The 27,903-nt window shown below is 43.7% G+C and overlaps 1 protein-coding gene across 5 annotated transcripts; it reads left to right on the forward strand.

Annotated features, from left to right (window-relative positions):
- The first annotated feature begins 130 nt into the window (after positions 1 to 130).
- On the forward strand, positions 131 to 27,883 carry SLC31A1 (solute carrier family 31 member 1). 5 transcript variants are annotated; one of them, XM_063433015.1, is made up of 5 exons: positions 131 to 227; positions 21,774 to 21,948; positions 25,084 to 25,156; positions 25,657 to 25,825; positions 26,578 to 27,883. In XM_063433015.1, the coding sequence occupies exons 2-5, from the start codon at positions 21,814 to 21,816 to the stop codon at positions 26,777 to 26,779; spliced, it is 579 nt and encodes a 192-aa protein (XP_063289085.1). In that variant the 5' UTR covers positions 131 to 227; positions 21,774 to 21,813; the 3' UTR covers positions 26,780 to 27,883. The 5 variants fall into 5 exon arrangements, with proteins under 5 accessions (XP_063289085.1, XP_063289086.1, XP_063289089.1 ...); XM_063433016.1 differs by lacking the exon at positions 131 to 227 and adding an exon at positions 13,028 to 13,111; XM_063433019.1 differs by lacking the exon at positions 131 to 227 and adding an exon at positions 14,385 to 14,406.
- Positions 27,884 to 27,903: the final 20 nt, after the last annotated feature.

The raw sequence follows: 27,903 nt of genomic DNA on the forward strand, positions 1-27,903 counted from the left end.
GGAAGCCGTGCGTGTCAAGCCTCGCTGTGAGAGGAAAGCTGGCCAATCAGCAGGCAGCCTGGACCGGCTCATTAATTCCATTGGTTACTGCACTTCATTCACAAGCTGTAGCTCCGCCCCTGGGGCGGTCTCGGGGGCGTGGCCGGGTCCTGCGGATGTGGCTGTCAGGGTAGCCGCTCAGTCGGTGAGAGCGCTGGGAGAGGGGAGATCGCGGAGTACGGGAGCCGGTAAGGGCCAGTCACGTGATCCCGTGTACCCCACACACAGAGCCACCGGGGGAAGGAGGGGGGGGGGGACATCACGTGACCGAGAGAGGTCATTCTGAGGTCACTGACCCCCCCCCACACCCAGTGTCTGTGACCTTAATCATTATATAAATATATTATTCATTATTATCAACCTCAACATTATTATTATTACCCTCTCTGTATAACACACCGCCCCTCTCTGTATAACACACGGCGCCCCTCTCTGTATAACACACACCGCCCCTCTCTGTATATAACACACCGCCCCTCTCTGTATAACACACACCGCCCCTCTCTGTATAACACACGGCGCCCCTCTCTGTATAACACACGGCGCCCCTCTCTGTATAACACACGGCGCCCCTCTCTGTATAACACACAGCGCCCCTCTCTGTATAACACACAGCGCCCCTCTCTGTATAACACACGGCGCCCCTCTCTGTATAACACACAGCGCCCCTCTCTGTATAACACACAGCGCCCCTCTCTGTATAACACAGCGCCCCTCTCTGTATAACACACGGCGCCCCTCTCTGTATAACACACGGCGCCCCTCTCTGTATAACACACAGCGCCCCTCTCTGTATAACACACCGCCCCTCTCTGTATAACACAGCGCCCCTCTCTGTATAACACAGCGCCCCTCTCTGTATAACACAGCGCCCCTCTCTGTATAACACACAGCGCCCCTCTCTGTATAACACACCGCCCCTCTCTGTATAACACAGCGCCCCTCTCTGTATAACACACAGCGCCCCTCTCTGTATAACACACAGCGCCCCTCTCTGTATAACACAGCGCCCCTCTCTGTATAACACAGCGCCCCTCTCTGTATAACACACAGCGCCCCTCTCTGTATAACACAGCGCCCCTCTCTGTATAACACACAGCGCCCCTCTCTGTATAACACACCGCCCCTCTCTGTATAACACACGGCGCCCCTCTCTGTATAACACACGGCGCCCCTCTCTGTATAACACACGGCGCCCCTCTCTGTATAACACAGCGCCCCTCTCTGTATAACACAGCGCCCCTCTCTGTATAACACAGCGCCCCTCTCTGTATAACACACACCGCCCCTCTCTGTATAACACACCGCCCCTCTCTGTATAACACACACCGCCCCTCTCTGTATAACACACACGGCGCCCCTCTCTGTATAACACACGGCGCCCCTCTCTGTATAACACACGGCGCCCCTCTCTGTATAACACACGGCGCCCCTCTCTGTATAACACACGGCGCCCCTCTCTGTATAACACACGGCGCCCCTCTCTGTGTATAACACGGCGCCCCTCTCTGTGTATAACACGGCGCCCCTCTCTGTGTATAACACGGCGCCCCTCTCTGTGTATAACACACCGCCCCTCTCTGTATAACACACCGCCCCTCTCTGTATAACACACGGCGCCCCTCTCTGTATAACACACGGCGCCCCTCTCTGTATAACACACAGCGCCCCTCTCTGTGTATAACACAGCGCCCCTCTCTGTGTATAACACAGCGCCCCTCTCTGTGTATAACACAGCGCCCCTCTCTGTGTATAACACAGCGCCCCTCTCTGTATAACACACAGAGAGGGGGGCGCTGCGTGTTATACACAGAGGGGGGCGCTGCGTGTTATACACAGAGGGGGGCGCTGCGTGTTATACACAGAGGGGGGGCGCTGCGTGTTATACACAGAGGGGGGGCGCTGCGTGTTATACACAGAGGGGGGGCGCTGCGTGTTATACACAGAGGGGGGGCGCTGCGTGTTATACACAGAGGGGGGCGCTGCGTGTTATACACAGAGGGGGGCGCTGCGTGTTATACACAGAGGGGGGCGCTGCGTGTTATACACAGAGGGGGCGCTGCGTGTTATACACAGAGGGGGGCGCTGCGTGTTATACACAGAGGGGGGCGCTGCGTGTTATACACAGAGGGGGGCGCTGCGTGTTATACACAGAGGGGGGCGCTGCGTGTTATACACAGAGGGGGGCGCTGCGTGTTATACACAGAGGGGGGCGCTGCGTGTTATACACAGAGGGGGGCGCTGCGTGTTATACACAGAGGGGGGCGCTGCGTGTTATACACAGAGGGGGGCGCTGCGTGTTATACACAGAGGGGGGCGCTGCGTGTTATACACAGAGGGGGGCGCTGCGTGTTATACACAGAGGGGGCGCTGCGTGTTATACACAGAGGGGGGCGCTGCGTGTTATACACAGAGGGGGGCGCTGCGTGTTATACACAGAGGGGGGCGCTGCGTGTTATACACAGAGGGGGGCGCTGCGTGTTATACACAGAGGGGGGCGCTGCGTGTTATACACAGAGGGGGGCGCTGCGTGTTATACACAGAGGGGGGCGCTGCGTGTTATACACAGAGGGGGGCGCTGCGTGTTATACACAGAGGGGGCGCTGCGTGTTATACACAGAGGGGGGCGCTGCGTGTTATACACAGAGGGGGGGTGCTGCGTGTTATACACAGAGGGGGGCGCTGCGTGTTATACACAGAGGGGGGCGCTGCGTGTTATACACAGAGGGGGGCGCTGCGTGTTATACACAGAGGGGGGCGCTGCGTGTTATACACAGAGGGGGGCGCTGCGTGTTATACACAGAGGGGGGCGCTGCGTGTTATACACAGAGGGGGGCGCTGTGTGTTATACAGCTCTTTATACACATCTCTGTATAACACGCACCATGTATTGCCCCTCTCGGTATAACACACTGTGTATTGCCCCATGTCATGTTGGCTTATTACCCCTGGGAATGGCTGCCTGTGGGATTATGTTTAGGTGTCTCTGAGTTTGGCAATGTTGTTCCATACTGGCTTTAATAAACTCTTTCCAATGCCATCTATACTCGCAGTTAGCGTCGTTTCGGCAGCTGATGTGTCATTCGATAGAAAATAAACGCTTGTTTGTTTGGACTGTGACCCTGATACACACAATGCTGAGCAATGATTGTCATGTGTGAGACACGGCTTTGTCTTCCATTGTTTGTCTGTTTGTAACGTTTTCTGTGATTTGTGACAGTTTGTTACATGAAAGCAGTTTATTACTTGTTTAGTAAAGATATAAGAAGATAAATGAATGATACAATTGTGAAGACACAGCGTGTGGGGGAAAGACAGGGACAGTATTTTCCCAAATTTTATTATAGATTTAATGATGAATTAGAATATTTTAGGCTTTATTCTATAGCATTATCTTGTGATTTGTCAGTAAATGTTGCTATGCCCTAAAGCAATGCATATTTAACGTTTGTGTGTGCTCTTAAGACAGGATGAGTGACGGTTGTTTTGAGATGCCTTTGTCCCACTTCTAGAGTATAGTAAAAATGTTAAAGAACCTCCAATTGGACCCACTAATATGTCTCAGTATTCCTACATTATAAGGTCTGAAGCCACGGATCTCTGCGTGTTTTATATACTGACTGTGGGTAATCTGGGTCTTAACCCAATGTTCCATGCATTGAGGCATTCTAAACCCATAAAGTACGGTACTTTAGCTTGCTGAATGCTTTATGGCGAAGAGTGTGTCCGTCTAGTTTTTATTTTACATAAAATGCAGATTTCAATAGAAATTGACACTTTTCTAAATTAATCTTCTTACACCGCCTGGCTGTCAATCAAACAGGTCCTGGTACTTTCTGGTTTGTTTTGCTCCGTGGAGATAAACTCGAGAGACAGAAATTGAGGGCTTGAAAAAGCTGCAGACACTAGATCTGCAGCTTTTGCAATCTCTGCTTTTAGGTGTACTTGATGGCTTGAGACTTTAACGATACAGTGGTTGGCATTCACCCCAGTCATATGATGAATATGCCCAGCTTCCATTTCTAGAAGATCGATGGCTGGGCTTTTAATGAAGGTTCCGGGATCAATAAAATAAACAGGATTGCGGATAATGGGTTGCCTCGCTGCTTATTGAGAGGGTAACTCTGCCATCAGTGCATATATAGAAAAGGAACAGAGGACGCTGCCTGTGAGCTTGCAATCCATGTGACAGCGACACCATTGTTGTTATTATTATTATTATTATTATAACAGGAGAAGGTAGGGATGAATGAAAGTTGACAGTCGCTGGAGGTCAAGAGAATTTAGGCTCCTCATGAATTGAGGGGGGTTAGGCTGAGAATGTTGAGTGAGGGGCTCTCAGGAACAAAAGTTTGATTATCCAGAAATGCTACCTCTGTGTAAGGCTTTGGTTGCTAGCTCTGAGTCCTGAATGCAAACCTCTGAATGTTTGTTTTGGGGCACCATGACCGTAACTGGCGAAAATCACGGGATTTAACTCATTAACACTGCAAGTACGTGGGATTTAACTAAAAGATCTAAAATGACATCTGGCAGCCTGTGTACAGACATTGCGAGCTTAGGGCAGGACGTAGTACTGGTGCCAATCAAAGCAAATATCGAACCCTCCGCAATGCTCCCCTGTAAACCAGTGTAGCCTTCTCTTTAAGATTAGGGGAAGGTGAGAGACTGCAATCAGTTTACACTTCAAGGAATATTTAGCTGTCGCATATTTTATGGGGTAATTTTTTTTTTTTTTGGTGCCACGTCAGGAATTTCATCCTGGCAGCCTGTTCTTGTGGCATGTTTACCCTAAAAGACCTTTAACTCTTCCAGTACCAAGGCCAGACACATGTTTTGCTAGCTTGACAGTGCTGCCATGTTGGTTGTGAAGGGGTTAAGTGGTGAAATGACTTTTGGATAGAATTTTGGGATTTGTGGAGAGTCCTTTTTCTTGAAATCATGTATTTTCTGTGTTGTAAAGCCATAAAATGCTCATTTAAATACTTTGATAATCGGTTATTTTGTGTAAACCCATCTCTGCACTCCATGAAGCGGAAATAGAATCGGCCTCTGTAGAGTGATGCTTTCATGGCCTGTAGACATGGTCTAAAAAGAGACAAGATGGTGCGGTTCTTATCTGTACTTTATTTAACGGAATAAACGCGGCACGTGAGGGAGCTTATTGGTTAGTGCCCCCACTGCAGTAACTCTAAAAGATGATCACACTAAGGGTTTAGGTCCAGCCTTTCATCCAGGATCCATTGAAATGAGCACTGTTTGGTTGGATAACAAAAAATAAAATCATTACCCCATAAAATATGCGACAGCTAAATATTCCTTTAATGACCCATTAAACTTTAATGACCCATGGGTGTGAACACTGAAAGACCAGCTTTTGGCTCGAACACTCACAAACATAGAGTATTTATTAGATCTAGTTAAAACCAAGCTCTGGAATATGCCTCTGATTCTAATTTGTACATAAAAAGCCACCCATTACCCGCAAGGTATTATTTTTATATAAAACACTAACATGTTCTGCGGCGCTGTATATTGGTTAGATTATAATGGTAAGTGTGACAAAGCAAGTTTGGCAGAGAAAAACATGAAGTGACATTAAGCTGATTAGGCAAACTTCCATTGTAAAGAAAGTGGGTAAAATGACACAAGATAACGAGAAAAGTACGCGGTGGTTGTAATTATTGTGTGTTCTTAAATAGTATGTTTGTATTTAGAGGACAAGGTGGAGCTGGGTTACAAAATCAATGAGTATCTGTGACAAAGCAAGTTTGACTTCGAGAAAAACATGGCGTGACGAGGTTTGCTGATTAAACAAACCTAGATTCTAAAGAAAGTGGGTAAAATGACAGAAGATAACGTGCGGAGGGTGTACTGATTACTAGGTGTACTTACTAATAATATGACTTGTTATGTGTAGAGGACAAGTTTGAGCTGGGATAGTGGTGGCAGTGGGCTGGTGCAATGTAAAGGGACACTTCATCTCATTGAAGTGGTTATAGTTTCTGGAATACCTTGCCGCCGTCCTTCCATTCAGCGTTCAACTGTTTTTAAGAAGTCCCCAGCAGCCCCCACCCTTTGTGCTGCTTGTTTTAATGAGGAAGCATTAGTTGGATCAGCAATGGGCATTTGTGATTGGCTGAGAGTGTCAGTTGACTGCTTTCAGGCCATCACAGTGCCTATTGCTGGTATGAATCGGTATCGCTAGAAGGAAATGTATGATCTCTGCCTTAGCCACACCTCCAGTGGGGGCGGATCTATGGGAAGCCAGGGACCCCCATACAGTGTAAAACTCTTGGAAAATGGTTTAAAGGGACACTGTAGACATCCAGACTACTTAATATCATTAACGTGGTCTCGGTGCATTGTCCTTGTTACCTTAACCCTGCAACATAAAACATTGTAGTTTTAGAGAATTAGAGGATTTGATTAAAGGCAGACTATAGTCATCAAACCAACTTTAGCTTATTGAAGGAATTTGGGTGTAGAGATCATGCCTCTGAAGTCTCACTGCTCAATCCTCTGCCATTTAGTAGATAAATCACATTTGTTTCTGTTTTTGCTGCCCTAGCCACACCTCCCTTGGATGTGACCGACACAGCCTGCATTAAAAAAAAAAAAAAAAGGGTTTAATTTTTAATCAGATGTATCTTACTTTGAAAGTTTGTATCTCCTGCTCTGCTAATTGAACTTTAATTACATGCCTAGGTCTAGCAACATAAAAGCAGTGCAGGAGAGAAGTAATTCTAAATTAAACAGAATTTGCAATAAAGGAAGTGTAAACATTACATGACTGTTACAGGAAGTGTTTATGAAGGCTGTGTAAGTTACATGCAGATAGGTGTGCCTAGGGCTGCATAAACAAAGTAACGTAATGTCTAAATGACAAAGAATTGAGAACTCAGACTGCAAAAGCATGATCTATACGTGTTCAGGGGAAGGCGCAAAGCTTGCAGTATGTGCTCAGGGGGCTTGCATGGCTGGCATTACATGTTCGGGGGGGGGCCCAGAGTTCACAGTACATGTTCGAGGGGTGGGGGCGCACAGCTTGCAGTATATGTTCTGGGGACACACAACTCACAGTACATGTTCAGGGGGAGGGGGCGCACGGTTCACAGTACATGTTCAGGGGGAGGGGGCACACGGTTCACAGTACATGTTCAGGGCGCGGGGGCGCACGGTTCACAGTACATGTTCAGGGCGCGGGGGCGCACGGTTCACAGTACATGTTCAGGGGGCGTGGGCGCACGGTTCACAGTACATGTTCAGGGGGCACACGGTTCACAGTACATGTTCAGGGGGCGTGGGCGCACGGTTCACAGTACATGTTCAGGGGGCACACGGTTCACAGTACATGTTCAGGGGGCGCACGGTTCACAGTACATGTTCAGGGGGCGCACGGTTCACCGTACATGTTCAGGGGGCGGGGGACGCACGGTTCACAGTACATGTTCAGGAGGAGGGGGCGCACGGTTCACAGAGCAGCTAGGTAATGGGACATTTTGGTCCTATTGTATTGGCGCAGGACTTGTCTACATGGGTCACACAGTCGAGTTTTATCATTTGACTACTCGAATGCTTTGGTAACAATTTGGGAATGTGGATATTAGTGTTAGGTGTTTATGGTGAAATATTTAAGTATAAGGGTTACGTTTAAGCATATTTAACTGCTTGAGACTGCACCAAAACAACAAAATCTTCTGTGCTTTTAACCCATTATGAATTTACTAAAACCATGGTCTGCATTTCTCAAATTACAAAGGGGCGCACTTTGTTCTTGTGCTTTTTTCATATGTTTGATAGTCTACAGAATAGCTGGCTTAGCGTAAATGAAGCCATTTTAGAGAATGCCCAATTGCAATCTATTAAGTAATTCAGATTATTTGGGGGATAACAGAGTAATGTGCGGTTAAGTTTTGGGGTGGAATATTTTTTTTCTTAAATTCCCAATAATGCCACGATGGGCAATGCTTACTTTTGAGTTACATGTCTAGGGGGAATATTTGCCCCCAGGTTTGAAGACGGCAATGTTTGGACATTGTGTTTTGGCAAGCCTGGCTGTTGTTAATGTTTGCATTACTGCACGATCTATTTCTCAATCACTGACTAATATTCATTACTTTCTACTGAAACTCGTATTGTATAGACCTAGACGCACGGACGATTCCAATTTTGTGTTCCACTGCTGAAGAGTTTGCACCCCCCTCAGGCACACAGAGCGTTAAACTCTGGGATAGATCCCCTCGCTGCTTTTATACTTTGATCTTAATAGGAAGAGACTGGGATCTGAAGCAGCCTCTTTAACCCCTTAAGGACGTATGACATGTCATGATTCCCTTTTATTCCAGAAGTTTGGTCCTTAAGGGGTTAAAGAGGCCTCCTGCTTACACATCCTGATCCAATAATCCTACTAACCCCCGTTTGTCTTTAAAGGACTAAATGATCTACTCTGAAAACATGGCGCTCTGTAGTAAAATCCTAGGAATGCAAGGAGGCCTGCAGAGACCCTCCGAACTGAGGCCCCAGCCGGCGAATCGAGGATTGGCGTGTGTTTGTAACAGTATAAATGCAGCTGGGGTTTATTCACTAAACTGCAAATTGTCAGGAATTCATTGGGGACGTGCTGGGCTTAGGCCAACTGGAAAGAAATGGTTTGTTCAAATGTTCCATTTCGAGAATTTTGGCCTGTGTTCTGTAGTGACGTGATAAAGTGTCTGGGGAATAGAAACGTAGTAAACGCAATCCCTGTAAATGGAAAAATATTAATAAAAAAATTGTAAAATGTACGGAATTTTCCCAAATCAGACATTGTAGCGTAACTCTGTACTGACACCTTATCTATATTGGTCTAACAGTTTAAACTTTTGTTTTTGTACATTCTGTTTCCTTTCTTCATGCCTCACTGCGTCCAAACAAACCCCTTCTAACCCAGATACCAAAGGAAGGGCCCGATCTGAAATCAAACAATGCCTATTGTGCAAGGACCACGGGGAACGTGTGCAGGTTTACAGACCATTATGAAAGGAATAACCGAGCTGGAATATAGCTGAAAATTCTCAATTCTAATATTATTACAATATTATTAAAATGTGCTATTCTTCTGTCAACGCTCTACATTTCCCCTAAAAAAACCCTCCTATATTTGTTTAAACAGCTGGATGGGAGAGCTACTTGTTAATGCTGACTGTTCGCGTGGCAGTCTGAGTTAAAGTAACAGTCCAGCATTACATATAAATCCACTGTATGGATATTACTGGAATGCTGTGCTCCACGCCCTCCCCCTTTAACCGTAATCCAGCTGTGAGAGTCTACCATAGCTCTGCCTGGCCAGGAGTATGTGTCTGAGAGAGAAGCACTGGGAGGCATTGGTACATTGTGTCTGCAGTGCTTCTAGTCAATCTTATACTGAAAAGCATTGATTTGTGCTTCGTGCTGGGGCACATAGTGATTAGGAAAAGCATTACATGCAGCATAACAGGTTTAAAAAGCCTCCACATTTATAGACCGGCCTGCCGTGTAAAGGCTTACTCCAGGAGAGGGAGTGAGGAGGGAGATCAGGAGACAAATATAGCGGAGGGTATAGGGAGTACAAAAATAAGGACCACTCGTAAAAGAAAGGTTAAACTAAATAGAGTTCCAACCATAACTTTCATGAAAGAATAGTAAGCAAAATTAACTGAAATAAAACTTAACATTTATTGATTCATTAAAATAGTAATCAAAAAAGTAATATATTAAAAAATAAGTAAAGAACCTATCTAGTGTAACGTCAAATAAATAAATCTGTATGTTGTGTAGAGTCTGTCGCCACATAAAATAGTAACAATGTAGCTGCCGAACGTATGTCAAGTTTGGGAAAATATGGCAGGGAGAAACAAACGTATCTGATGTTAGATACAAGTTAGCAAAGACAGAAAGGAAAACAATAGATCTCTATTGTGCCTCCGAGAACACCCCTACGGCTGCTAATTTAGCTAAATTAACTAATGCTAACGTGCCTTCGAGGGAACCCCTATAAATCTAAGATTCCTCCGGACTATACTAGACTATGACGATAGAGAAGGAAAATAAACGAACGATGAAATCAAAATCGAAGTATGAGAAGGCTCCCTAAATCCTGAGCCACTCTTATACACAACTGTCCCAATGTGCGTTTTGCCACTAACTGGCGTTTCCATTTTTATTTTATCGTTAGTTTATTTTCCTATTTTCATTTTCCTTCTTTATCGTCATAGTCTAGTATAGCCTGGCTTAATAATAACCGGTGTCTAAAATTGCTCCGTGGGACCGGTACGGCGACACTGGCTTAATAATCGGCCTCTAAAATTGCACCGTGGGACTGGTACGGCGACACTGGCTTAATAATCGGCCTCTAAAATTGCACCGTGGGACTGGTACGGCGACACTGGCTTAATAATCGGCCTCTAAAATTGCACCGTGGGACCGGTACGGCGACACTGGCTTAATAATCGGCCTCTAAAATTGCACCGTGGGACTGGTACGGCGACACTGGCTTAATAATAACCGGCCTCTAAAATTGCACCGAGGGACAGGTGCGGCGACACTGGCTTAATAATAATAATAATAATAACCGGCCTCTAAAATTGCACCGTAGGACAGGTACGGCGACACTGGCTTAATAATAACCGGCCTCTAAAATTGCTCCGTGGGACCGGTTCGGCGACAGTGGCATAATAATAACCGGCCTCTAAAATTGCTCCGTGGTACCAGTACGGCGACACTGGCTTAATAATAACCGGCCTCTAAAATTGCTCCATGGGACCGGTTCGGCGACAGTGGCTTAATAATAACCGGCCTCTAAAATTGCACCGAGGGACAGGTGCGGCGACACTGGCTTAATAATAATAATAATAATAATAACCGGCCTCTAAAATTGCACCGTTGGACAGGTATGGCGACACTGACTTACTAACCTGCCCTCTAAAATTGCACCGTTGGACAGGTACGGCGACACTGGCTTAATAATAACCGGCCTCTAAAATTGCTCCGTGGGACCGGTTCGGCGACAGTGGCATAATAATAACCGGCCTCTAAAATTGCTCCGTGGGACAGGTACGGCGACACTGGCTTAATAATAACCGGCCTCCAAAATTGCACCGTAGGACAGATACGGCGACACTGGCTTAATAATAACAGGCCCCTAAAATTGCTCCGTGGGACAGTTACGGCATCAGTGGCTTAATAATAACCGGCCTCCAAAATTGCACCGTAGGACAGGTACGGCGATACCGGCTTAATAATAACCGGCCTCCAAAATTGCACCGTAGGACAGGTACGGCGATACCGGCTTAATAATAACAGGCCCCTAAAATTGCTCCGTGGGACCGGTACGGCGACACTGTCTTAATGATAACCGGCCTCTAAAATTGCAGCGTGGGGCCAGTACGGCGACACTGTCTTAATGATAACCGGCTTCTAAAATTGCACCGTGGGACTGGTACGGCGACAGTGACTTAATAATACCTGGCCACCAAAATTGCTCCGTGGGACTGGTATGGTGACACTGGCTTAATAATAATAATAACCGGCCTCTAAAATTGCACCATGGGGCCGGTACTGCGACACTGGCTTAGTATTAACCGGCCTCTAAAATTGCACCGTGGGACTGGTACTGCGACACTGGCTTAGTATTAACCGGCCTCTAAATTGCGCCATGGGACAGTTACGGCGACAGTGGGTGGTTGGCAGGCTATCCAGTGTTTGCTGGGAAGCATTAAACATTTGTGGTAATTTGAACTGTAACATATGTCTAGTTAACCCCTTAAGGACACATGACATGTGTGACATGTCATGATTCCCTTTTATTCCAGAAGTTTGGTCCTTAAGGGGTTAAATCATGCAGTAACATCACTCGTGAAATAGCGCTAGCGTCTGCCGTCTTATGAATTTGAAGAACAAAGTAACTTCAGTCCTCCTCCCATAATCAGCCCTTGATGAGGATTACATGTCTGTCATCTTTAAATTCTTTCACACCGTCTGCAAACAACAAGCCTTGAATCTATACCAAAACAAACCTCATAGGAGTGCCCTGCGATGAAGCATCACTTCAGCTTAATTAGCATCAAATTAACCGCTACCACTAGAAAAGAAACCCGCAGGGCGGCTTGGGGTGTGTTTAAGAACCCATGCTATAATATTAGAGAGATCCTCTGAGATTTAACCAGTCTTGGCCCATTTAGTTATCCCCTGGATGTGCTGTGTTTTTATTTGTGGTTTTTGTTTTGGCTGTTACCCCATGGGTAACGTCCGGGGCTTTGTGGAGGCGCAGCTCGGCACAGGGTTTCGAGGTTGGGACCCTGTATACAAATTCTGTGATTTTTATATTTTTATAGCTCTGTTCACTGCAGTGTGATTGTCAGAAACTCACAGTGAATCTCAAATTTTAGACCAATATATCCAAACATACATCGTCCAAACCCTCTGCGAGCTACACGAGTAATGGAACTCGAACAGTCAATGGATACATTCAGGTAATAACGTCAAGACTCCAGGATGTGTTTGGAAACCAGAGGACGTTTAATGTACCCTTCCTGGTCATTTATTGTGTTCTCTTACCAAGGAATGTAAGAGACTCTTTATTGTGCTGTTGCTGTTTATACTGACAGTGCTTCAGAAGGTTTGAATGCATGCAATCTGCTTGTGAGATCGTGCAAAGTCCATTCAGAACGTCTACACAAGGAAGTGTCACTTGTTAAGATATCAATGACTTGCTCTAAAATAGGCTGATTATCTGTTATTTCATTGCTCTCCATAGGTTCCCAGGCCAGGATTCAATTCAAGTTTGATTTATTTTTGTTTATTTAATGCGAACGTTCAAACAAACTCCCTGTTTGTCACATTTGACACCTGCGAGGTCTGCAATCCGTACGGTATTTATCAATCTTCTCTTTTAATGATTACCCGGGGTGATGCGCAGCTAGTCAGGATTGTGTAAGAGGAAAGCCAGTTCCACCGCTCGGGACTTTGAACATCTGTAAAATCTGGCGACATCGAGAGTGAGGGCGAGGGGACAATACGTTCTACTGAGACAACTGATCGGAAACCGGTTTGTGTGTGTTAAATAATCTTACCTTTTTTACACAAACTGTATGCCCATACCTGCAGCATTGATGACCTTTTTAAATTGCTAATTTTTAGATATAGTTTAAAAAAACATGTATTTTTTTCCCTTCTTTTTCTATGTCTAATTTAAGTTCCATCTTAGCGAAGTCCATTCTAATATTAATGTTTTCCTGTGTGTGAATACAAAGCATGGACTTACTTTGCAATATTCCTATAGATGTAATGGGGTTTATTTACTAATCATCGCATTCTATTGAGTATTAAAAACGGATTGTTGAATTAAGGCAACAATAATGGCTTTGGAAATACCATCAATTTAGCTACATTTGGGCTAGCTGGCTTTTAGTTCTCTATAATAATTGTATCATGACTAAATCGACAAGTTGACTTAAACAAAAACAAAAAAACTACAAAGCAACTGAACTTCTCAAAGATTAGTGACATGTCAGACGTGTTGTGTTAAAAAGGATTTGCCCAAATCTCCCATGTCTGGGGTCTGCCTCTCTATTTTGTGGATATACACGCATTCCCTGTTTTTATTGCTGTTTGATATCCCTGGCTCACTTGAGTTGTTGTTGTTGTTATTAACCGATACTTTTGGTTCTTAACCTTTTTTTGATACGGGCCCAATTCCTGGGCATGGCAGTAATATGGAAACCCATTCATCTATTGCAGCAATAACCCACTGACCCATCCTTCGAGTGTAATAGAAACTGAAATACAATCTGAGATTAAACTTCTACATCGATAAGTTATGCTGCATGAGTATCCTAATGGCAAAATCTAGCTCAAATAATATCAAAGTGAGATATTGCTTCCATCTTGCCCTGACTGTACGTACAGACACTAGAGCTTACTGCCGATAATCCATTGCATTCTAGGTGCATGCCTATACACCATTGCATCATTGGATTCTGGTGATTTGCATTGTATTCTTTTATAACCTTACATGAAATGTAACTTATATTTAATTATTTAAACCCAGATTCCACCATTACCAGACACAGGGGGCGTCCATTTATCCTCCCCCAGGTAAGCAGACTTTCTCCGTACATTATTTTGTGCCATTTCCTGCAGTACAGGGAAATTAATAGTTCCCAGTATTCATTGGCTGCCAAAGAGTCTCAGCATTTGCATACATAAACATGGATTGTGTACTTATTGGGAAAGCCTGCATCCCTTGTTAGCTCTCAATCTGGCTAATAGTTCTAATTCAGGGCAGCCAAATGAACCTGCCCGCAGGGGACACTCCGATACACTTACCTTGTCATTACAGACACACAGGTAAGTGGACAGCAAACTGCTTCTGCTGTCAGTCCACACACAGCCAATTAACTCTATGCCCATCGTTGGGGGATAATTACTGAACTCCTATCGGTGGTTATTTATTAGGCAGAGAATTTAAAAGATGTTTTTTTGGCCATAACATGAGCTTGTTGTTTTGTTTTTGGCCTGCATGCAGTCCCCCGGTTAGCCCTCCGCAATCCCTGGTTCAGTGAATAAATCCTACAGAGTATAAAGAGATCTTCACATTCCTACGTGGGACAGAACAGGCAGCGAGGATAGATTGTTCTCTGCAAAGATAAGAAAAATAATCTTCATTTCTGTACTTTGTGTCTTGATTGGACTAGAGCTATAAATGTAAAGAGAATACAGCATCCTTATCTCATGTTATAAAATACAATATACATAATAGCCAACCTGTTAACCTACCAGGGGTGTCATTTAAATCTTCTAAACATTGATCATTTGTATTACTTTAACCTTGGGCACCATTAATGGAATCTGTGACTGATAAAGGATTTACGTAGTCTGAATGTAAAATTTATATTACTGTAAACTAAAAATCGCGTAGAATTGAAAAATAATTCCAAATATCAGACAAAAATAATCAAACTGGAAAGTCTCTGGCTTCCAAAGTATCAAGTCCCATGATGCTCTGCACACAGGGAATCATGGGGAAAAGTATACCCAACGTTCAGAGAGTATACAGTGGTGCTGGTAGCTTGCCATTAACTGGAGTGTCAGACTAGAAGATAACGGTTTCCCCTTGATTAAAATCACTGGACCTCATTAAAAGAATAGCCGGGGTTAATGGTAAATGCAGTTCAGCACTCTGCAGTAGTTTCATTCATGCAAAGACATGAGTGATAGCACTTTTTTTTTTTTTTATAAGATTTCGTGAATTTTGCGAGGAAACAAAGGGTCACATTGTGATTATCTGAGAATGTCTAAACTTCTGGGTTCAAAAACCAACATTCTTAAAAATCCCAATTCATGGCTGGTAACACTGCGTTTTTCTGACCGTTTTAGGATTTAGTGTTATAACTCTTGTTATGAAAGGGTTAAAAGTAGGTGTTTGAGCATCGTTGGTATTTACATTAATTATAACCCTGTGTTTGTTTATACTAAAATAATGAAATGTAATAACGGAATCAGATCAGTTTACATACTGTCAATCAGTCTGCATCACCTGTTCGCCCCCAAGGGGTGGAGGATGAAGATTGTGTTCATCAGTTTGTGAATTCTTTTTTCATATTACATTTAATGTGTAAGTAATTAATATCTAGTATGCAGAGCTTGCACTTTAAATAGTGACTGCAATTTCTCTGCTTTAGTTTTTCCTCCTGCTGCGTTGAAACAGTTCCGCGTTTATAGTTTAACCATTTAAAAAATGATTTTATTGTAAACTGTCTCTGTTGTGCAAACCATCATTCTCACTGCAGGACTTAGGGAGTAAACATAAGAAATCTCACTATTTTTTTTTCTTTTTCTGCTGAGCCCTAAGCATCATGGGACATGTAGTTCAGGGGCCTCTTCGGTGCCAGAGTTGGCATTCAGATCCCTGGCTTGCTTTGCAGTTTGTGCAAACGGCACCATTATAAATTAAACCTGTGCGTGTGACTTAGTTCGATTGTTTGTTTTTTTTCTTTTGTCAATAATGACTGTCATTCGTTACCGCCAGCCCATTATTTATGAACAATCAGAACACATCCCACTTCCCAGGAAGTCCCGGATATCTGTTTATTAGGTTATAAGTTTTATCTGACGCCTGCCAGTCTCTGATTCTGCCCTCTCAGCCTCCTGGGCTCATGGTTCTCATCCTTTTCTACCTGGGATAAATCTGTGTATTGTACTGCAGAGTGTCGTCCCATGTGTGCGGCAGGGAATGAGTTAACGGCCAGGGGTGCTTGAGGAAATTGAGGAGATTAAGGAGCTGCAAAGCAGTCACATGATAAGTGCATCATAGGACTGAGAGGGCGTCCTATTTCTCTCGCTCTCTAAGGCAACCAGTGTTAAAAAGTAGGAGCCACACATTCTCCCCCCCCCTGCAGCCCTGGGTACCGTGCCAGAGAGACCGGACGTGTCTGTTAGGGTAAGCTAGCCAGCTCTTTAACCCACTAACCCCTCCTGCATGTTTCGTAATCGCTTAATTCTTTGATTTGAAAAAGAAAAAATAAAATTTGCTTTTGTTGTGTTTTTTTTTTTTTTTTTACATTTTATTTATTTTTAATACTTGCGTTCATCATAAAGATTTCTTATTTCCTCAGTCTACCACCCCTGCTGGGATCAGATTCCGGGAATTTACCGCCCTTCTCTCCGCATTTTTGATCTTCGGGCAGTTCCCCATAATAACTTTGTTTAAAACTTGCTACCCCACAGTTTCTCTTCTGATTGTATCACCCCTTGAACTTTCTGTCCCATTGTCTAATTCGTCTTTCATTTTGTGGGAATGTGATCTTCACCCAGTCGCTTTGCGAGTAAGCGACAGAAAATTTCTCGTTTCAACAAAACCTGATTGTAAGCTCTGTGGGCAAGGAAGAGTGGTGGCTGTTTTGTGTACAGCTCTGTCTCAGGCCTTCAACGTGTATGTGAATTTAAAGGTAAATAACTATTATTGTATTGTTTAAACAATTACTCTTTCAGCCGCCAACTCTAAGGCTTTAGTTACCGACATTTAAAGCTTGGATGGAGTGGGTGTCTGACTGACCTACTAGGTGTCTGTCTGGGGGGTGCATGACACCATGATCACTGCTGTAAAAATTAATTTTGCTCCCAAGTAATGTTTAGACGCATTTAGCATCTTTTTTTTCTTTTCAATTTGATAATTTTTATTGTTGCACAAGGAAGTAAAACATTACAGTTTCTATGCCCTGGCTAGCTCACATTAGTGGCTGCTATTATCCTTTTAATGTTATTACCATAATAAGTCTAGTGTGTGCAGCTGTCTTGTCTTTCGGCTGTTTGATCTCCCGGTCGTGTAATCTGCAAGGGAACAGAAATGGCTAAAAGTGTTTGGTTGGGCAATGGGTGGTTTGATAACCAGCTGTATTCCTCATTTACTGTAAAGTTGGCGGGTTATATCAGATGTAGTCTGCTATAGAAGCACAATGGCTGCTCCCAGAGATGGTCTGTCTGGATGGGAAATGATCCATTTCACAGATTCAGTGAGACTTAACATCTGCAGCCGTGATTTGCCAGAACGTTATCATTTAAATATAACGTGCTTTTACAGATTACTTCATAATCTCTCTCTTTAAAAAAAAAAAGAGAGAATTTCTGTGGCTTGAGAAGGGATATTATAGTCTGACTGACTGATATATAAACCATTAAAATGAGGCGATATGAGGGATTTATCAGTAATGCAGATTAGAGTTTATCTTTGCTGTAATCTAACACATCAATGGTGTCTCGGCTCTACCAGCCTGGTTACTGCAGGTATCAGTCCTGTTACTGCCTGGTTTGGTTAGCTCAGTGGAGATAAACTAAGAGGCAGCAATTGCCCAAAGCACCTGCCTTGCAAAGACTTCTCATTGAGCTGCATTGGGAAGTCTGTGATTGGACAGCCACAGAAAGCCTGGGTGGAGTTGGAAGGGGAGGGCTTGTCAAGGCTGCTGACAGGGGATCTGCAGCTTTTGCAAGCTCTTTTTAGATATAACTCCAATATAAAAATGCATAATTAAATACCTGCATGCATTCTTTGGGGTTTTACCTACTAAACAATGGGGATTTTTTCTTCTTTTTGTGATATTTTTTTTTTCTTATGTTCTAATAATTGCTTTAAGATGCATATATTAAGTATAGAGCTGAAATACTATCTATCTATCTATTACAATCTCAACCACAGCTTCTTATTTTAACCAGAGTGATTTCGAAAATCAATCATAGGGCTAAGCGTCACACAGTTGGACATTTTAATTGTCCTTATTACTAGCAACAGACCGGTTACAATCCATTGGGTCCAAGACACACAGAGTAACTCCAAACCAGCATCCATATTGCAAAATAGCCAAGCTTAGACTATAATCGGAGATGGGGAATCTCCATGTCGGCTATTTTGTTCTCCGTAATGCCATTGGGATTGTCATTCATTATAATTCGGGGTTCAGTGAATCCAGACCATCTATTTTGGAAGGAATGGATTGTATGACGCAGGCACCCAATGGGGTCCTCTCAGGGTGTACAGGAGGGCAGGGTGTTTTGTAAAATGAAAAGGTTTGGCAGATGAGGTGAACGTATTGCGAGTTGGTAAAGGTGTTTATACAGGTTATTAGACCGGGGTGTAAGTAACCATTATACTCATCCTATACATCAGTAGGAAGGTAAAAGTCTAAAATCCACTAGAAAAAATCATTGGTTGGATTGGTCACTTTCAGAATGTTTTAAAGATAGAATCTTTATGAAATGCTGATCTTGACTGCCTCGGAATTTCACCTCAATTCAAAGATATCATTAGATGAAGTAGGGACTACTTTGTATTATGGATAAGCCTGAGATTGAGAAAAGGTGTAGCACCGCTGTCAAAGTTTGTCAAATCCCAGCAGTCGTCACAAGTGACTGCTGTGGGATTCACAAACGGAGGATACTACACTCACACTCAGGAATCCAGGTGCTAATCAGGGCCAGGGTTGGCAAAACACAGTTCAGTAGATAAAATAAATTAGGGCCAGGCACTCAGGAAAGGCAGGTTTATTGGAACAAAAAAAAAAGGGCAACGTTTCTGCCTACACAGAGGCCTTTACGAGGCCGAAACGTTGCAGTTATATAGCACGTTTAGCCCGCTTAACACTTCTATGTCTACTATGTTATGCATGCCATTACTCATGATTTGTAAAACTACTTAACTCTATTGTCACCTTATTGTTTATTACGCTTACAAAACTAAAAAAAAGAAAAAAAAAAGTGCCGTTAATGATTACCGCGACAATGTATAATATGTATTATTACACTGGCATGTACCTGCTATCGTGGCAATACAAGCATGTTTGTGAAATTTAAGCACTGCAAAAATAAAGAATAAAAAAAAAAAAATTACAGGGTTATTCGTAAAACCTACATTTACAAAAATATATTTCCAGAGGTATAATTACCAAAAAAAAAGCGTGCTAAATTGATCTGTAAATATAAAGAGCAAATAATAGTGCAGACAATCTGGATAAGCATGAATGAAAAAAAGGGGAATATGACAGAAAAAACTCACATGTCCCAGAGCCCTATCACCCCTGGCTCTGGGTTTGCAAAGCTCCTTTGGAGAGGGGATTCCCCCACTGAAGATTGTTCCAAAGTATATGTCCACTGGCAGTTCAATAGTACTGTGTGAAAAAGAAGGGCAGGACCTCCAATTGAATAATATCACAGGCAATCTATTTAATGACAAAAGTTAAAAACCCCTAATTGGGATCTAGTGGGTATAGACTCACAGAGTCACCCACATAAAAGCATGTAAAACAATCAAGGATGCAAATCACTTCCTGGTTTCGTTCCGATCACGTGGTCCGCTTCCGGGTCCGGCCCTCTGATGACGTACGTGTGGCGCGTTTCGCCCGCCTCCACAGGCTTTCCAGAGGTAGCTGTGAAACTGCAACTCCCATACTCTGTGAGCCTAAAGGGTGAGAATGCATGATGGGAGTTGTAGTTGTCCAGCACCTGTCGCTGCAGGTTCTACATGTGCTGTCCAGGTTCGGCCCTCTCACGCCCACTGCTGCTCTCCTCCCCCAGGCCAGCAGGGGGCAGGCTGCCGTCTCAGGAACACACCTGACAAAACGTCTGTACACCGTATAGGTGACTGGGCAGGAGAGCACAGCCTCTAGTTACCATCTCTGTGAATGTATGAAATGATGAAATAGTTTATACGCTACCCAATGAAACACCTGTATGGCAAACTGTACAGTGCAAACACCACAATCACTTTGTGTTAATAAAATCCGTTTGGGACATTTTGCAATTACCGCAATTACTAGCGGCTTCCGACTCAAATAGGTTTAGTAACTCACTGGGCGTCTGTTAATTCTCCCCTCTCCGCATAGTAGGCTGCTGGGATTGCACTTTCATTGGTTTGACTGTTGTATCTTGCTCTCTTTATTTACCATTGTTCACGTTATTGCACATTCTATAAAATTACAAAAATAGATTTAATAATAGAATCCAGTGCCAGCATGCAAAGTATGCCAACGCTGGGCACCTGGTGTGCGTCCAACGCTAGCTGGATTTATGAGACTACAGGAGATTTAGTGCTTTGTCACAGAGAAGTCTAGGATTGGTACCCATGTGCCAAGGTTTGCAATATTTCTTTATGAGAACCGTTGCATGACAAAAGTCATACGTCTTGGTCATTTGAGCGACGGCTGATCGGGAGGAGTTTCTCTCACACTGGATTATGGGTACATATTAAGGGTGATATTGTTATTATTTCTATGTTTAAGGGAGAAGTTATAAAGGGCTTAGAAAACAAAGAGTGGCGTATTTATTTAAGCTGATGTTTAGACATCATTCCCTGAGAGAAGCCATTAATTAGCCGTGAGCAATCCAATTTCCTTCCATGTTGTGTGCTTGGATTGCCAATAATTACACAGGACCTTTCTGTTCCCTAATCAGATTGAATAAATTGGCTAAAAGCGCTGTACCTGCCTGTCAGGGTGTTTATCTGCAGCCTGGCAGGTCATAATGGACAGATGGTTATTGAATTACGACAGGTACCCGGCTCTAGTTCCCATATCCCGCTGGACAGAATGCCCCAGCCGTGCCAACTTAGTTCAATAAGGTCAGAGTGGCATGGCTGGTAGTGTGGCAGGTAATTACGCTATATCTTTTATCTCACGCAGGGACTTTCCATTATGTTTTCCCCATAAAATCCTACTATAGAGAGAGGGCTAACCCTTTCTTGGCTGGAGGGAGAAGTATTTAGTACTATTTCATTTGATCTATTCCCATATATATGATATGTTATATTTATGGGATTGATGAATAGGTGTGCGATGCTGAGCAGACCCAGAGGAGCGACCCGGTACAATGCTTGGCTGGCATTGTACCCTCATTCATTCATTCTTTCATTGGCAGGAAAACAGCAGCAATTTCTGGTGGGAACCAATGGAAATGTGGGAAAGTGATTGAGATGGGCGTATTTTACACAGTATTCTGGAAGAGTTGTGAAAATACAGTATTTCTGGGGTGGGTGGGCAGGATTTGATATATATTGGTATATACATATCTGCCTCTTTTTCCCAGACACCCATATCAAACGTCAGGCTGCTTTAAAGGCAGGCCTGACATTATACTTTAAATGGAATAAAACAGGCCTGGTTTCTTCATGAGTTTATCGAAATGTACATGTTTACTGTTTCTGCAGATACATGATTCTGTTCTTTCTTTAGATTCTAGAAGGACCATTCTGTCTGTTCATCCATCGCCAAGATGGATCACAGTCACCACGGGGCCATGGACAACATGGACATGATGTCGACATCTGATCCACATGCCGGACACGTTCACCCAACCACGGCAGGACACGACCACGGAGGCGAAAGTGGCGGTGGCATGCATATGATGGTGAGTTCCTACTTTTTTTTTTTTTTTGGTTAGAAACACCAGTGTTTACATTATCCCAGACATTTCTCAACACAAACTTCTGGCCTGAATAAATCGTTTTTTAAAGGGGAAATGTCACTTCTTTGTTACGGCATTGAATAACACATTGAAAATAACAACTTGTGTTAACCTTTTTTTAATGTGATGCCCTGCAGTTCTTCTTTTAAATATATATATCAAAGGGGTACTGTAGGGACACTGCACCCAGACCACTTCATTGAGATGAAGTGGTCTGGGTGCCTGTGTGTTGAGTCCATTTAATGAAGTGGATTTGGTGCACAGATATTTTCTGCCATTTTGGGGGGATGCGGCCCTAAGACCTATGAGAATTCTTTTTTAAAATTTTTACAGCACAGTGTATTTACTGTAGAAGTTTTTATGTCCTGCTCTGTTTATTGAACTTTAATCACACATAGGAGGCTGCTGCTGGCTCTAAAATATAATGCATGCAAATATAATGTTTTTTTCCCCATTTATTTTTCTGGTGCCAAGTATCCCCTTAAAGGATCACTATAGGCACGCAGCTCAATTAAGTGGTCTGGGTGCCAGGTCCATCGAGGGTTAACCCTGCCTGCTGTAAACATAGCAGTTTCAGAGAAACTGCTATGTTTACTTATGGGTCAATCCAGCCTCTAGTGGCTGTCTCATTGACAGCCGCTAGAGGCGCTTCCGTGCTTCTCACTGTGATTTTTCACAGTGAGAAGACGCCAGCGTCCATAGGAAAGCATTGAGAATGCTTTCCTATGGACTGGCTGAAAGCGTGCGCACGCGGCTCTTGCCGCACATGTGCATTCAGCCGATGACCGCCAAAGGAGGAGGAGAGTCCCCAGCACCGGGCTCCAGAAAGGTGAGTTTTTAACCCCTTCCTCTCCATCCAGCCCGGCGAGAGTGGGACCCTGAGGTTGGGGGCACCCTCAGGGCACTATAGTGGTCCTTTAACATGTAGCTGCTTACATCACAATCCATTTCAGACAAGGCACACATTCAAAATGTGGAAGATAAATATACATAGTTTCAGTTCTCCTGCTCTCTGTATGCTTTCTCTATGCTGACTGCCAGGTGAAAAGGACAGAGTTTATAGGGAACTAAGATGGAGGCACCCAATTGTAAGACAGAGATAAATATTGCGATTTATACATTAAATTGTAAATATTACAATTCCTGGACAATAATTCTTCCCTTTAAAATATAGTTTCATGCTGGAACTTTAATTGTGCTGGAAGACTTGACCTGTGTCTTTCTGCCTTACTGTGATCAGGTTAATCCCCGGGTGACGGTCTCTGCAGATACAGTGTATTTCCAATCCTCCCAATTACTAAAATAAGGCTGTAAAACTAGCAGAAATTTATAGCATAACCTAAAGGTTCCTCTCCTCTGTGGGTGTATCTCGCTTCTTACATGTCTGCATGTCTCTGTATATATCTGTGTTTTCCTCTCTCCCAGTGTGGCTGTCTCTCAGAGTATCTGTGTTTTCCTCTCTCCCAGTGTGGCTGTCTCTCAGAGTATCTGTGTTTTCCTCTCTCCCAGTGTGGCTGTCTCTTAGAGTATCTGTGTTTTCCTCTCTCCCAGTGTGGCTGTCTCTCAGAGTATCTGTGTTTTCCTCTCTCCCAGTGTGGCTGTCTCTCAGAGTATCTGTGTTTTCCTCTCTCCCAGTGTGGCTGTCTCTCAGAGTATCTGTGTTTTCCTCTCTCCCAGTGTGGCTGTCTCTCAGAGTATCTGTGTTTTCCTCTCTCCCAGTGTGGCTGTCTCTTAGAGTATCTGTGTTTTCCTCTCTCCCAGTGTGGCTGTCTTTCAGAGTATCTGTGTTTTCCTCTCTCCCAGTGTGGCTGTCTTTCAGAGTATCTGTGTTTTCCTCTCTCCCAGTGTGGCTGTCTCTCAGAGTATCTGTGTTTTCCTCTCTCCCAGTGTGGCTGTCTCTCAGAGTATCTGTGTTTTCCTCTCTCCCAGTGTGGCTGTCTTTCAGAGTATCTGTGTTTTCCTCTCTCCCATTGTGGCTGTCTCTCAGAGTATATGTGTTTTCCTCTCTCCCAGTGTGGCTGTCTCTCAGAGTATCTGTTTTTTCCTCTCTCCCATTGTGGCTGTCTCTCAGAGTATCTGTGTTTTCCTCTCTCCCATTGTGGCTGTCTCTCAGAGTATCTGTGTTTTCCGCTCTCCCAGTGTGGCTGTCTCTCAGAGTATCTGTGTTTTCCGCTCTCCCAGTGTGGCTGTCTCTCAGAGTATCTGTGTTTTCCGCTCTCCCAGTGTGGCTGTCTCTCAGGGTTTTACTGTCACTCTCTCCCAGTGTGGCTGTCTCTCAGGGTTTTACTGTCACTCTCTCCCAGTATGGCTGTCTCTCAGGGTTTTACTGTCACTCTCTCCCAGTGTGGCTGTCTCTCAGGGTTTTACTGTCACTCTCTCCCAGTATGGCTGTCTCTCAGGGTTTTACTGTCACTCTCTCCCAGTGTGGCTGTCTCTCAGGGTTTTACTGTCACTCTCTCCCAGTATGGCTGTCTCTCAGGGTTTTACTGTCACTCTCTCCCAGTATGGCTGTCTCTCAGGGTTTTACTGTCACTCTCTCCCAGTGTGGCTGTCTCTCAGGGTTTTACTGTCACTCTCTCCCAGTATGGCTGTCTCTCAGGGTTTTACTGTCACTCTCTCCCAGTATGGCTGTCTCTCAGGGTTTTACTGTCACTCTCTCCCAGTGTGGCTGTCTCTCAGGGTTTTACTGTCACTCTCTCCCAGTGTGGCTGTCTCTCAGGGTTTTACTGTCAATCTCTCCCAGTGTGGCTGTCTCTCAGGGTTTTACTGTCACTCTCTCCCAGTGTGGCTGTCTCTCAGGGGTTTACTGTCACTCTCTCCCAGTGTGGCTGTCTCTCAGGGTTTTACTGTCACTCTCTCCCAGTATGGCTGTCTCTCAGGGTTTTAGTGTCACTCTCTCCCAGTGTGGCTGTCTCTCAGGGTTTTACTGTCACTCTCTCCCAGTATGGCTGTCTCTCAGAGCTGTGTTCAGCAGATCTGGTTGAAGGAAGGACAGGTAACCGATGATGGGATGATGCGTATATCAACAATGACTGCTTGTAATACAGTGCTCACAACTTTCTGTTTTGTTTGTTCCAGCGCATGACGTTTTACTTCGGCTACACGAACGTTGAGTTGCTTTTCTCCGGTCTGGTGATAAATTCAGGGGGAGGTGAGTGGCCCTATTGTACTGTCTGAGTCTAAGAACGCTCCGTGATTAACCTGGACACTGACCATGTTTGCATATACTGCCTGAGCATCATGGGAAATGCAGTCCATACACATATTTAGTGCCAGGTTTAGCAATCATTGGCCTAGGGATACCATAAAGCTTATACCATACAAATGGGGCTATCGGGGTCGGCCAACCAGCATGGCATTAGACTGCAGTAAGGACTTAACAATCTGCGTGATGATGTCATAGAATGATGTCATTGATCAGATCTGAATGTTAGAGGATTTTGCAAAATGAAGGACGTGTTGTATAGTTATTAGAATTAATATTTTTATAGAATATGCATTGTATTTACACATGCTTGTTAAAAGATCTATGTGTGACTTGTTTTACAATACTACAAAGGTTTAATTCTCCCCTAATTATTCTTTTTAGCGTTGTGCTTACACTGTGATTTTCCGTGTTGTTGATTGTAGTATTTACGTCTGTCTTTTCAGAGATGGCGGGTGCCTTCGTGGCAGTGTTTCTGCTGGCAGTATTGTATGAAGGACTGAAAATTGCTCGGGAAAGCTTGCTACGGAAGTCACAAGTCAGCATTCGCTATAACTCCATGCCCGTACCGGGGCCTAACGGAACCACTCTGATGGAGACACACAAAACCGTGGGGTAAGAACTGTCAATGAGCCACCCTGGGGGATAGCACAATATTCCTCTAACTGCTCATAGTCTGTGGGGTTTATTCATTAAACAGAGACTTGTGAATAATAATTGGAAAAAAATATTGACATTTTAGGCTTAAATAGGTTAGTTAGAGAATGTTCCAAATTAAACATCCAAATCTGGTTACATTTCATATGGCTTAAAATGTGTAATCCTTTGTTACTAGCCAGGTATTACAAGTTAAAAGTTTTAGTCTGGTTCTGACAGCTGATTGCTGTATATCAGAGCCAAACACTTGTTCTCTTTGCCTACTTTTGGACAGAGCCAGCCTTTTACACCCACTGCCTTATTTACTGAGGACAACCCTCTAATCTTGCTGAAGGGATTACTAGAGCGAATGAGAATGATGTCCTCAGGTGTTGAAATTGGAACGGTGTTAAGAGCGAATTAATTTTTCATGAAATGCCCTGTCTATGCCTTTTCAGGATAATGACATTAGATTGACATACACAGAACCACAATCACATATACAAATATACAATCACATATACAAATATTCCCATAATAAATACTTTGTCATGCTAAAATTATTTTACAAATTCTTTGCACTTTAATTTATATATTTCCGGGTATATAGATTTACTGGGGTTAAGGAGCCAGTTACTGTCCCGTGTCTGGAAATGGCACTTCCTCTTCAATGTAGCTGGAGACGGGGTTGCGAGATCGGTTTTAAGTCATGTTTTCTGTCCCCTCCCCAGGCAGCAGATGATCAGTTTGCCGCACATCCTGCAGACCTTCCTTCATATAATCCAGGTGGTGGTCAGCTATTTCCTGATGTTGGTCTTCATGACGTACAATGCGTATCTGTGTATCGCGGTGGCAGCTGGAGCCGGCACGGGTTACTTCCTGTTTAGCTGGAAGAAGGCAGTGGTGGTGGATATAACGGAACACTGCCATTAACGATGATTCTCCTTGGCATCTCTTGCCTCTTCCTGGCCTCATGACATGGATAAAGTTTTTTTTTGTTTAGCATCTCCCAAAGAGGCGCATGTAACTAGGATAAACCTCCATCAGTGCCTTTTCTAAAAGTGGCCACTGGGTCTAGAATTAACACTTAGACTCGAATGCTCTCATAGGTTTTCTGCAGTGCCAGCCAAGTCTGATGGCATCCAGCATTGCAAATGTTGGATCTTCACCGGATCTGTGTTGGCCAAGCCTTTTGTTTTTTCTTTTCTTCCAGTAAGTGGCATCTGTAGGAAGCCCTATTCCACCATTCCTGTGGAATGGGAGATATTTACAATCTGACACCAAAATAATAAAAGAGAAACCCACAATTTGTTCCCGCGTCTAGTGGCACCAACAACCAATTTGTGACCTGTATTACTCATGTACCCACTTAGAAGAAGCAGTGACATCCAAGAGACAGCAGACATGGCCTCTGGAAATGCTGTACCCGCACTGCAATGTGAAATCTCTGTGGATCTCACTGAACTCTAAATCCCTCTTATCAAACCAGCTTTATTTTTAAAGCCAGTTCTTCACACATACCCTTTGTCCAATGTCCTGCAGATTTCTGTCCAGAGTTTTACCTTCCTAAATTAACTCACAGACAATTCAGGTTAATCCTCAATAGCATTTCTAATTCTCTATGTAATATTTTATTTTAATCCCTTTCAGTGTTTTGATAAACTTAAATTTCTTCGGAATTGATTTTCTAATTGCAAATCTTCATTCTGGAACGTTAAAGAAATTAATCTTCCAGCTTTTATGAAATTACGGCCATCAAGTGTCTTAAGTGGCCATTAAGTGACTCCCAAGTGTCATGAAATCAAAGAGCGCCATGCAAGATACCGAAGTTGTTAACGTAGTAATGTTGCAGAGACGCTGGCAGATGCTCATTTAGGGTGCAGAAATCTGCAATACAATGTGTTCCATTTTTTTTTAAGTTTCTGTTGTGTATTTTTAGTAAAATAATGTGAAGATCTTATGAAGTCTGATTTGCATAGAGAAAACCTGAAGGGAAAGTGTAAAATCAAACCTTTTAATAAAATAAAACTGCAGTAACTGTCTCTGTGTTTACTGGG

The sequence above is a fragment of the Pelobates fuscus genome, chromosome 9 (assembly GCF_036172605.1).
Source record: "Pelobates fuscus isolate aPelFus1 chromosome 9, aPelFus1.pri, whole genome shotgun sequence".
Taxonomy (NCBI): domain Eukaryota; kingdom Metazoa; phylum Chordata; class Amphibia; order Anura; family Pelobatidae; genus Pelobates; species Pelobates fuscus.